The sequence below is a fragment of the Glycine max genome, chromosome 10 (assembly GCF_000004515.6).
Source record: "Glycine max cultivar Williams 82 chromosome 10, Glycine_max_v4.0, whole genome shotgun sequence".
NCBI lineage: Eukaryota > Viridiplantae > Streptophyta > Magnoliopsida > Fabales > Fabaceae > Glycine > Glycine max.
Window position 1 is genome coordinate 49,587,117 of NC_038246.2, and position 13,168 is coordinate 49,600,284.

The 13,168-nt window shown below is 29.5% G+C and overlaps 2 protein-coding genes across 2 annotated transcripts; both read right to left on the reverse strand.

The window, feature by feature from the left end:
* Positions 1-4,739: 4,739 nt before the first annotated feature.
* On the reverse strand, positions 4,740-6,905 carry LOC100780222 (protein LIFEGUARD 4). Its single transcript, XM_003535674.5, has 4 exons — positions 6,270-6,905; positions 6,029-6,142; positions 5,120-5,277; positions 4,740-5,013 (listed from the first exon to the last, which is right to left on the reverse strand). Exons 1-4 carry the CDS (start codon positions 6,517-6,519, stop codon positions 4,810-4,812), a joined length of 726 nt encoding a protein of 241 aa, XP_003535722.1. The 5' UTR covers positions 6,520-6,905; the 3' UTR covers positions 4,740-4,809.
* Positions 6,906-8,931: 2,026 nt separating this feature from the next.
* LOC102663072 (vitellogenin-1) lies at positions 8,932-9,720 on the reverse strand. The gene has a single exon (XM_006589621.3). The coding sequence runs from the start codon at positions 9,718-9,720 to the stop codon at positions 8,932-8,934; it is 789 nt and encodes a 262-aa protein (XP_006589684.1).
* Positions 9,721-13,168: the final 3,448 nt, after the last annotated feature.

Consider the following 13,168-nt stretch of genomic DNA (forward strand, 5'->3'; position numbering starts at 1 on the left):
AACTTAAATAAGAAAGTATAAAAAGTAATTTTTCCCAGTCACTAATCATGTGTGTATTCTACTTGAACAAACTTATGCAAAGCCTTACACTTAACCAATTGTAAAGGAATAATAATAATAATAATAATAATAATAATAATAATAATAATAATAATAAGACATGCATTTGACATATAAATAAAGTTATGTCTGGATTACTGTTACCCATTGAAGACTGCCAGAAGAAATTCAAGTGTATTTTTTATTCTTAACGTATTTCTGAAAGGGCCCCAACAATAATCTAAACATGCACGCAGGAAGATGTTAACTTTCATGTATATATGTGTCTTAAATAATTAAAAAAAAAAAACACATATGAACCATTTGTTGTTTGGTTTGTCCATATTGGTATTGATTTAGTCAAATAAAAATTCAACTATTAATATAGACATTGTAGATTTAATACATTACATTATTTCACTAATTATTTTTTTTACTGCATCATTAATTATTAATATCATACTACATTTTACTTTTAATGTAAATTCACAACGGTTAACTCAATTTTTATTTGAATCTATGTTAAAGAGAGTCAACCAAACAATAAAAAGTTAATAAATAACTCATAAAAAAAAAAGTTAACAAGTATTATATATTTTTTTCAATAAAAATGTAAACTAAGCCCAAGCATAATAGGACAAAATACTAGTTAAGAAACATTAAAACATATTTTGACAAAATGTTTGACCCTTGAAGTTATTGACGCTGATATCTAGAATACTATAAATGTTGGGGTGGAGCGTGAGGCCTTGGGGATGTAATCAAGGAACCGTTTAGGAAATTGTTTTGAATTTGTTGTACAAGAGAATGAAAGCAAAATTAATTTTGCCGAATCATTTTTAAAATATTATTTTCAAATAAAACCAATTTTGTCATCCTGATTTTTGTTCCTAATTTAATTCAATAAAATAAAGAACACCAAAATAATGGAATAAATGAAAGGTAAAATTATAAAATAAGAAAAGGAATTGTATGAAACAAAAAAGATGAAATCGTAAATCAAGTATTGATTCAAGCAATGATTTTTTTATCTTAAAAAAAAGTATATGATTTTTAAAATATTTTGGCGGCTTGCTTAACATTGGCATTGGACGGTGTGCTAACGGATGCTTTTCACTGCTATTTGCTCTTGCAGACACGTTTTTGCTTAAAAAACATTATTTTTGTGATACAAAATATCATCCTTAATTTTTGTATTTATTATAAATTTTATTTTTTATTTTTATATTTTATCCTATTTTTAACTTTTAAATTGTGATGAAAAATATAAACAATTGATTTATAAGTTATTAATTAAATGCTTCAAAAAAATTGAGTGCAAGAGAGGCTTAAATTTAGAAAATATAAGTTTGAGACCTAAATTTAGTCCCATAATTGGCTCAAATAACTAAAACTTGGGGAAAATATCTTGATGTCTCGCTGGAGAATAAAAAACCCTAATCACAATGGTTTAAAAAAAGTTATTTTATAATCATGGAAAAATATATTTGAAAGATTTTATTGAAAGACTAACTTATATTGTAAAAGTTAAAGGCCAACTTTTTTTTTTTCTTTTTTGAGAAGAAAGGCCAAGTTTTACTACGTTGATTCTGTTATGAGACTTTTTGTTTTTTTTGCTAAATCTCTTAGATAATCACAATGATTAAAGATGTAGATATATCAATATAAATTTGATAAAAAGAAGAATAAATTTTACTGACATTCCTTGAATTTTATTAAGATTACATATAAATTTGTGATTTTTTTAACGTTTACAATAATTTTTTATAGGGATATACGGTGTATTTATTTTCAAATAATTAAGGAAGGTTAATATAATATAATATTTTTTAAAACAATGAAAGATGTTAGTGTAAGAGTAAAAAATGGAGGACTAACAAAAGAAATTTGACGAAAACCCAAAGAGTATCAATATAATATGCACTAAAAAAAATACAATTTTGCTATAGCAAAATAGAACAAAAAATATATGGTAAAAAGTGAAACTTAAAAACTTAAAAGATATCATTATAAGAAAAAACTTAAAAGATATAATTAACAACAATGAAAGATATTAGAAAGAAGATAAAAGGAAACTAATTTTAAAGAAAATCTAATTAAATAAAACTCAAAGAGAATCAAAACACAAAAATTTACCCTACAGAAACATAATAATGATAAAGAACAAGAAGGTGAAAAATTTACACTTAGAAAATAAATAAAAAACTACTGACTGCAGACATACATTAAAAATAAGACAAAGTGAACAAAATATTAAATATTAGATAACTTAGTAAAAAAACCCCACTCTTCGTCAAAGAGACGAAGAAGAAAAAAGATAAAATGCTTTCTTAAAGAAAGTAAAATATGTAAATTCAACAGTGAAAATATAAGTTTCGTCTAGTAATTGAAATAGAGTAAAGGGAAAATGAAGAAAAAAGAGGTTACGATTTTGAATAATCCTTCTAACAAATTAACAAAAAAAAAATTATAAATTTAAAAGTTAAAATAAAAAAGATGACACTTTAATAAAAAAAAAAGACAAATTGAATCATAATTACCAATACCAAAACGGGAATACTCGAATACTTATATAGTGAAAAGGATAAAGAGAATTAATATTAAATGAACTAAAGAATAAAAAAACCCTACTAAAAGAGAATAAGAAAAGAGGATAAAAACTTTTGTAACTGGACAGCAATAATGTACATGCTTATTTTTAAAAGAAAGATTATCTTCCAAATTGTTGTTAAAAAAGGCGGTTTTATAACTGAGGAAATTATCATTTATTTATTTATTTTATACTTATAGTAAATGGGAAACTTCTTAAACTTACAAACTTCTTAATTATATATAGAATTAAAAATTATTAAAAATATATTAAACAATTCCATTACAATAATATAAATTTTATACATTATAATCTTAACAGCCGTGCGAACACAGATTATTACATTAGTATGTGAAAAAACATAAATTTAATTATGATCAGAGTATATCTCAACAAAAATTATGATCAAAGTAATTATTAGTTCAATATTTAATTGACTGACTATATATCCATGAACGTAATATTTGATTAATTTGATTGAAATGTGTATATTAGAATTGCCAATTAATTTAAAAAGTCACGCTGCACTGTATAAAATTATTTCGCACATTACACGGCATAGTAATTTTGTTAAGGTAAAATTAATTTTAGGAAAAGGGGATTTTCAAATTAGATAAAATTGATTATGAGTATATAGTCTACAAAATTTTATTTTATTTGTTTTCCAAATGAAAATTTTACTTTATCAATTAAATAATAGGAGTGTGTATGTCTATGGATATTCATGAACTTAAATTGATCCAAAATAATCAAATAAATTGGGCTAAATCTGAACAAATTCATTAAAATAATTGACAATATGTGTTGAGTTACATATTTTGATTTATAAATCCGTTAATCTAACCTGTAAACACGTTTAATATTAAATTATTATTATTATTCATATAAAATCTTTAATATAAGTTTTAAAATAAAAAAGAAGTATAATACTTTTAATTTTGTTCCAATATTTTTATTTTTTAATTAAAAATCATAGATAAAGAGTATAATTGTTAATTAAAAATTAGAAATAAAATTATAAAAATTAAAATTACAACATTTTGACTAACACACACGTCCTATACTAGTTTTTTTAGAGACACATCCAATACACGACCAAAATGTTGAAATTTTAATTCTTATAACTTTCAATTAACAATCATATTTTTTATTTTTGATTAATAATTATAATGAAAATATTAGAAAAATTTGAAGTATTAATGTATTATACTTATAAGTTGTATTAATAAAACATAAAAAATGCGTGATAAAGGAAGATATATGACATATGTTATAGATATCATGTATAAAAATTTAACTTTACAAACAAATGACATCAGAGAGAAAAGATAATGCACTTAATATGATAATAATTATATTAATGATAAAATATTTAGAATAAGACAATTGTTCAAATTCTATTGATAATAAAATATATGATTATTTAACCTCATTTTTTGCAATAAATTAGACAAACTCATAAAAATAATAAATAAAATTAAATATTTTAATATGTGAACAAATTGATTTTGGTTGGTATCACATAAGAAATTTAAAAAATCAACTTAACCCAATACATTAAAATTTGATTGGATCGAGTTATAGATATTTAACTAAACGTGCGAACATCCCTACTAATATTATTCTTCTCGACTTACGTATGAAATATCAGATCCGATTATAACTATTGGTACAAAAATTTAATTCTACTAAAATTTAAAATAAAATTAAAATGTAGTCATAGAGTAGAAGTGATTTCAGTAATTAAATTCAAACATTTGCATAAACTTTTTATGAGTAACAAACCAAATAAAATCTATTCATCTCGACTTACTTTTAAAATACCATACACAAATATAAATAATATTTTTCAAATTAATTATACCAAAACCAACTCTACTAAAATCTAAAAATAAAAAAAACTTATAATTAATTTTTTAAAAAGTGTTTTCAGCAAATATAAATATTTGCATAAAGTAGTATTTTTATTTTCTGCAATCAACTTGGGTAATCGAGAATTGTTAAATGACAAAAGTTCAACCTTTTAGAACTGACAAAATAATTCCTTAACAATAAAATCGTTAATGCATGTTTCATAATTACGATTAGGCCTTTGTGCTGCCCTATTATATAAAGATTGTGAAGATGGCAATCCTAGTTAAGACACATGCACATCCATGCCCCTGGCTAAAACCTTAAACTTAAAAAAGTTCATTCAAAATTGTAAGCAGATAGATGAAGAGGCTGATAACATCGCCATAGATGGAAATAGCAGCCCAAATGTAGTCGTCGTAGGTGTATCTTTTGATTAGGTCATCAGTGTCATATACGATGAAACCACACATTACTATTGCACCAATGCAAGCAATCATCATACGCCCGATTGGTCCTAGAGGGTAAAACACCTGTCCCATGCATCATATATAAATAAACACTCACATATAATAATTAATTAAATGGAAAGGGAAATTAACATATATAAATGAAAGTTAGTGATGGAATGTTGTTTACTTGAATGAGTGCGAATAATAACATGACCATAATGGAAGCAAAGAGGAATGGGCCTAGGAAACTGAAATCACTGCCTCTTTTAACGGCCCAAAATGTGTAGATCGTCAAGCTGGCAGTCACCACACCTGTAAGAAACGCAGCCTCTAGGACGATCTTTGCTGTTGTCCGTACACACAACAAAACTCACACATGTTATAGTCAATCCAAACTCTAGCATGTTTAATCTAATAAAATGATATTCATTTATACATAATTCCATTGCATCATTCTTCAATAGTTGCATGGTGTAGGAACAAACAGAGAGATACTACATGAATTTTGTGTTTTCTCTCCTGGGCACCATGGAGTTATGGGACAAAGTTCTTTTTCCTTTTCTTACATCACTTTTTTTTCATGCATGCATGCATGGGCATTATATATATGTGATAGACATAATTTGAACTTTTAAAAATGAAAAATGTAAATACTCAAAAGATTATCACAAATATGGCGATGTAACATTATGGAAATATATAATCATCTTCCAAATAATAATATTCATTTATTTCCCACCAGGAAAGGCTACGACCAATTGTATTGAGAGTCAATTTGAATAAATTTCTTAATAAACAATAATGAGAGAAGAAAATAATAAAATAAAATGAAGTGTTTTTTTTCTCATAAGTTAAAATTGAGTTATATATAAGCTAAAAATCAAATTTTAAGCTAACATAACAGAACTTCTACAAATAAACGTATGGATAACTTATGAGAAAACTTTTTTTAAAAAAAAAATTCTTCTCTTAGAAATATTATTGAGAAGTTTATCATAATATATCCTCATTATTCATACGATTACGTTTTAGAGCAAGAAAAGAACCCAAGTTATTCATTGAATTGAAAGACGTAAGATTAGAAAGCAATGCATACCATCGACAAAAGAACAAGCGAATCCAACTGTAACGGACATGCAGAGGGTATAGAGACCAAGAAGAAAGAGATTCACCGGGTGTTTCTTGTAAAATTTGCTCAACACAAACAAAACTGCACGTACGTCCATAACAAAACACAATTAATGAGGATACATATTAATTACTTATAATTTCCAACACCAAGTATATGATCAAAACTAAAAAAAAAAAAATAGGTTAATGGAAGAGAGAGGGCTTACGTATGATAGAGAAAATGGCGGCTCCAAAGAATACCCAGATGCGATATTGATTGTACCTAGCGAAATTCCTTGCGGGTGTGAAGAAGATGAAGAAGGATGCGAATGCAGCTGTGAAAAGCAGCTGCAAAGAAATAATGGCATAAACTTTGCGTATGAATCCCCAACGTAGCTGAGGTGACTCTATCATATATGGATAGAGCGCGTCGCCTTGTGCATGGGGTAACCCTGCCTCAATGTCATGTTTACCCATGGCGACCAGAAGATCGAGTAGGAACCTCACACAAATTAATTATCAAAATTAATATCAATCAGAACAGGAAGATCGATTAGTCATCTATCTAAGAATTATGGGTTTTTTTTTTATGATATAGATGTTATTTCAATTCAATGGCTTAATTGGTTGTTTCTCTGTTTTTGGCTTAAAGTTTAAACCGAAGCCAGTATTTGTAATGCATGTATATATAGAATTGGTTTGGTTTAATTTGGGTGTTGTTTGGTCGTGCATGTTTAGCTCATTATAGCTCTTCCTCGCTGTCTTCAAACCATATATAGTACATATATTATTAACCAACATTGCTATTAAAAATAAATGTAATCCAAAATTTACATGAGAAATGTAATAGCTGGCACATTGGGCTACCTAGTCCAATAGTCTAACAGACTAAATCAGTCTTAATTAAAAAAAAAAACAATGAATAAGATTAATCATGTGTTTAATAAATATATCAAATCCTAAGAAACAATCAGATATAATTTATCATCATAAAAAAATATTTATAATTTCATCAATCATGAAATAAAATAAATTTTAAACAGAAATTTCAACTTTCAAATATACGAAGGCCAATCTAAGAAGGATGAAGTAATAACCCCCATATGGTCAATGTAAAGACATCAACTTAAATAACATTAATTAGTTGGGAGAGGCTTCGGCCTTAAAATTTGAAAAGGAAGAACAGTTTGGCTCAATATAGGGCCTCTCTACTTGGAGACAGATTGTGCTGAACAAACTATACGAGTTAAGAAGTGTTTTTGGACCTATAGCTCGTTTTTTGTTTTTAATTCTAACCTATAACCTACGGCTCAATGATGATCATTATTAATAATCCAAAACCTCCTTTGATATGGAAGTGAATAATCCTTCTGTTGCTCATTGTACCATATGACATTTTTTTTTTTGTTCTCTCAAGAATCTTTTATTAAAACAATTTTATTTGAGTATATTAAATGACAATTACATCTGGCAGAAGAAACTAATCTCTCTCAAGGGATAAATCATGATTCAAATCTCTTAACTAATCAAAAACAATAAAAACAAAGACCCAACCCGGTTGTTGTCATGGCAAGATAACTTTGCCAATCCAACATTTTTTTCCTTCCTTTTGTTTTAATGTTTCCTTAAATAAATAAGGCTTCAATTTAACACTATTTACCGTGGAAGAATGATGCAGGTCCTGGTTGCACTTACAAAAAATTAGTTGGTGCATTCTGCATAGACGTTATTATTTGATTCTAGTTATCTCTTTTGCTCCTGGCTTCTATGCTGTTTTTGTTTGAAGGTTGTGAAGGCTTAATTACAATTCGGTATAAAGGGACCTCCAGGGAAGTTATGTCATGGACCCCACTCCCAAGCAAAGAAAAAGGACATAAGTCATTTAAATAGTCTAATCTTCCATAAAGTCATTCATTGATGGCTTGTGTATTCAAACAATGGGCCATGTTGAAAGCAAAAACATAGAAATTTACAATATTCTGTAAAGTCACATTAATTGGTTAAGAGTTAAGACTGCGAATTCAAAGAATGGGTCACGTTAGGGTGGTTAACTGGCTATGACTTATGAACGATTAGCCATATAAACAAGGGCAAAAAAATAGAAAAAAAAGAAGAAAAGAACTAACAGTGTGTAGTGTAGATTGGCAAGCTAAGAGATAGTAGAGGGTATTTTAATCAATGATTTCTTTTTCTAATCTATTCTTTTTGACTGAACTGCTTTGTCCTGCTGGCACAATAAAACAAAAAGAGCAAAATTAGGGGTCCCATTGAACAGTTGGTTTAGAATATTTTTGAGCGTACAAAAAGAAAATTAGAACACTTAAAACAAATCTTCAATCAGTGTTGAAGTGAACAAAAGCCAGTCACATGTAGTTATCAGCAGAAAATTTAAAAAGGATAGAAGGGGGAAAGAGCATGGGAGAGAGGTCACGAAAGAAGGATTCCTTGTTTATTTGTCTCCTTGGACCTAAACATAGTGATATGCATGAATTATTTTTTTCCATTTCCATCTCTCAACTGTAGTTTTCACCCTCCAAAATTACAATTTTCACCCCTATAATAATTTTCTAAAATGCAGTATTTAATCATTTTGCTCCATTAATTTACAGTTAGGCTCACATGATACTACATGACCAAGATCACTGACAGCAGCATAACCCCATCAAGGATTTGATCATGAATGATAAAATTATAGGTGAGTTTAATTTCAATATACTAATAGTATACTTTTTTTTTACACTATTAATCAAGCATGACAATCACTTTTAAAGTAAATATTATATATGATAATTTATGATTGATAGTATAAAAACATTTTACAATATTGGTACATATTGATATTTACTTGTTAAAAATAAATAAAAAAGATAAGAAAAACTATTAATTTCCCTATTTCTTCTTTCTTTTACTCTTTCCATTACAGAATAGAGAACCAAATCCAAAAAATCTGGCAGTGGCCTTGGGAATATATGCCTGAGGTAGATTCAACACAGGACTAATCCTAACACCATTACCAGAAGATCCACCGTTTTTCTTTAAAGAAGGCTTTTGAGACGAACTGTAAAAATAATATGTACTTGAACTCGAAGAGGAAGATGATGACCTTCTACTTGAAACAGAGGACTGTTTCTGCAGCCTCTGCTTGTGAGTTTCCCTTGGAAGCTCTGTTTGTTTTGGATTCGGCGCCGAACCGGTGGAGTTGCTTCGTGATAGGAACTGAAGCGAGCGAATCAAGCCATTCCCACGAGTGGTATCGAAATTCAAACTGCTACTGCGCTTGAATTGCCAGAAATACTTGGATGATGGCTTCTCTTCTTCGTTCTCTGCTTCATCAGAGGATGCAGATAAGAACTCCTTGAGCCTCTTCTTTTGAATCTTTTCCGTGGTTGCAGGTTGAGGTCGAGAAGGTTCTTTGGGTTCCTTGGAAACTCTCTTGATCTCCGTTGGGATAATTTTTCCATTGGAGAAGAGTTCATCGGCTGAAGAGAGTTGTTGAGCTAAGCCATTGGTGATGCAGAACACGAAGTCAGAGCTTGAGTCCAAGAGGCATAAGTCTGATCCACGGTGACGATCTTCAACACGAACCGATGCATCCTCTGTGTTCTTTAGATCGTGTGAGAATGAGATTCGAGGGCTGATTCCCGTGCTGGATATCTCGGAGCACACTTCTATTGCCATAGGGTTCTGTTCGGAACAGGGGAACTCTGTTTCTGGGAAACAGAGAGAGGCAAATGATGGTGTCTCAAAATGTTGGGGTAGCCGCGAAAAAAGTTTCGAAATTTATGAAATGGGGTGAGGGGGTTGGTTGAAACGGTGATGGGTTGGGAGTCAAAGGGAGTGAAAGAGACACATAGAGAGAGAGAGAGAGAGAGAGAGAAGTGTGGGAATTATGGGATTGAGAAGTCAGAAATTGCAGCTTTAGCTTTTGGTCGTGTGTTTTGTTTGTGTAGGGTGTGTATGAGCTAGGTGCATCTTCCGAAACTGAAGGAACAATTATGCAAAGTGAGGGAGACTAAATTTAACATTGTGGCTGGACTGCGCTAGATCCTTTTCTCTACGATGTGTAATGTGTTTAGGGGAAGGGTAAAGGGAAAGCAGAGGAAAGAGAGCGAAAGCAGGTGAAACTAATCACCGAAAGGCTATAAAAGGATAACTATTTTTTAGGGTTTCCAAAGAAGCTTCAGGAATCAGCATCTGCTAGAGGGTGTCATGAGTGAGAGAGAGAGAGGGTTTGACATGCAGCAAGAGATTTATTATGTGAATGATGAAAGGGAAGAGTATTTTAAGGAGAAATATTACATGCTAATAATATGCTACTATGGTAAATGGTTATCGTAGTGAATGTTAACTATTGAGAATAAGTGAATAACTTGGTCACCGAGATGATCACTTGCAAAGTGGAATCTTTGCTTAGAAAAGAAAAAACATTCACTTTAGAAGTTAAGAATAATAAAATGATGCATTGAAGTGGTGTAGCTCATATTAATACAACCTGAATATATTAAAATGATATTTTAATTTCTATCCAGTTCTTCAAAAAAACTAAAACAGTTATTATGCTTTAAAAGTGATAATCAATTTGTTAATAAAATATATAATATATATTTACCATTGCGAGAGAATGAAAATAAATAAGTGGAAGTAAGGAAGTTATATAGAATAGTAAAAACATTTTTGTCCTTTATTTTAAATTGGATTGCCTAATTTCCTTTCTCTTATAAATTATATAAATTGGATTGCCGCTTCATTGTTTGTTAACAGTTTTGATTATTCTAAAAAGAGTTAAATTGTTTCTAAAAGTATAATTTCTTGGCAATATTTGCTTCACAATAAGAAAAAAGGGATAAATATGCTCAACTTGCAACTACATTACATAAGTTTCTCTTACTTCTAATTTATGTGTGTGTTTGATTCTCATTTTTTGTTATGCAACAGTTGTATAAATAACACTTTTTAATGTAACCATTTTTTGTTCCACATTAACAACTTTAATTATGCAATGAATGTTTATTTTTAAACAATTCTGACTAAAAGATGTTCTAAAACTGATTTAACGTCAACAAGAATAAGTTTTTCATGTGGTAAGTTTTCTTAGAAAAGGTTAGAGAAATTATTAGATATATTTAATTTTAAAATATATGATCACATGTTACTAAATTATTCTCTTATAATTACACCAAAAAAAAATTATTCTCTTATAATGCACTTAAAATTTTATCATTTCAATTAAAATTTTCTCATTTTCTAACTTTGTTTTTCCAATATGAAAAATGTAATTTTAAATTGCTAGTTGAAGTAGTTGGGAATTCTATTAAAAATTTTGCAGAAGAGGAAAATTCTTGTCTCCTTTTTGAAGAAGGCTTTTCCTTCCTCCAAACAAAAACTTACCGCTAAAACAATTTTGAACTTTGTCTTAAGATACGAGACTCCGAAAATGGATGATTTTGATGTTCAAGGGAACAATAATTCTTCCTTCACACACACACGGATGAAAGAATTTCTCCAGCACAATTTTTTTTACTTGTTTTCCTAATGAAAAAATATAGCGATGAGAAAATCTATTGACTTTATAAGTACGTTTCAATGATCACACCAATGTTCTATAAAAAAAAATGATCACACCAATGTTGATTTAATATTCATCTTAACCGTCCTTAATTTGCAAAAGCTTCCTATGTTAATGTCCGATCTGATAAAGATAAACATTAAACTCGTTTTCTGATCTGGGCAATCATCGACAAATTGTCATCATCAAGGTACTTATCTTATGCAATTTTTGTTCTAATCTCCTGGATGGTATTTATTTTACTAATTTTCCACTTTCTAATACAGTTCCAACAGCAATTCAATGTATTCATTTCTCCATAGACCATAGCAATTGGTGTCCAAATGAACTTAACGGGTATTCAAATACACCCCCTAGATGTTGATGCATATAAGTTACAAGCATTAATGCTGTCCTGAGGGGTGGAAACATTAGGTGCTGAGTTAGCATTATGTGGCACGCGATGTAGGGTCCCTCTTAATTAGGACAACAGGCATAGCAAAAAATGATCCTCGTTCATAGGAAATTATTGTTGCATGACTAGGCACTATCACAGGAGTAATAGTACCAAACCTTTAGTACTTCTTCAAGCAATGTAAACATCATGACCAATATTATGGTGATAACAGAATGCTTCTTCAGGGAGAAGAAGATTAACCTTTTTCAAATTTCATACACAAAGTGTGGCCTGCATTGCCGATGTGAACAACTATAGGTAGGATGTGAAAAGGGACTAGAGCAGAAGGACAATGATAGAGTTGATTAGAGGTGGTGTGAAGTGTGAACGTTCTTCAAAGTTCACAAGCACACAAACCCCGGAAATAAGGTTACTTTTTCATTTTTTAACCTTTATGGAGGAGGTCAACCGAAATTTGGCAGAATAGAAATGGACATCCTCCTTTTGCTTTTGCAAATCATTTTATCTAGCACTTAATTGAGATATTACTATTTAAAATAGCCAATTGGCAAGGGATGATAAAGTGATGGGCTAAGGAATATGGACAAATTATATATTCTTGCTCTTCTACTTATGTGCGGTAGTTAGAGTGGTAAAATAATGAAATTGGACATATGCAATAGGCTGCATTATTTACTTATTCTGTCTATATGTTAAAACTTAATTAGGCTGCATTATCAACTACAAATACTTATGGAAACTGTTTAACATATTCTGTTATTGACATATGCTGAGTAGCATATTCTAATTAGAATAGCAGCTACATGGAAAATATTCATTGCATATTGTTCATGTGTTTATAATTCAGAGGAGAACCACATAACTCAAGAGAACCACTAGATGCATTGATTAACTAATGTGCATTTGTTTAAGTTTAATCAGTAATATTAAATTTAAATTTTAGATACATAGTTATATTAAATATTCCAACAAAATATTTTTACCACTGGTAATTATCATATCCTACTAAAGTAGGATTCTTTTCAAGTAAAATTATCTATTCATGATCGCTGAAAAAATAACTGACAAAATAAAACTTAAAAGAGAATCTCTAGGGTGGGTGGTCAGATTTGGGAGCATCCCCATATGTGTGTCAGAGAGAGTACTTTGAAAGCGTTGGATCA

Coding starts and splice junctions, on each gene's coding strand:
- LOC100780222 (XM_003535674.5), bottom strand. CDS start 6,519: ATGGGTAAACATGACATTGAGGCAGGGTTACCCCATGCACAAGGCGAC. Junction 6,143..6,269: donor CGCCATTTTCTCTATCATAC/GTAAGCCCTCTC, acceptor ACGTACGTGCAG/TTTTGTTTGTGTTGAGCAAA. Junction 5,278..6,028: donor CGCTTGTTCTTTTGTCGATG/GTATGCATTGCT, acceptor TACGGACAACAG/CAAAGATCGTCCTAGAGGCT.
- LOC102663072 (XM_006589621.3), bottom strand. CDS start 9,720: ATGGCAATAGAAGTGTGCTCCGAGATATCCAGCACGGGAATCAGCCCT.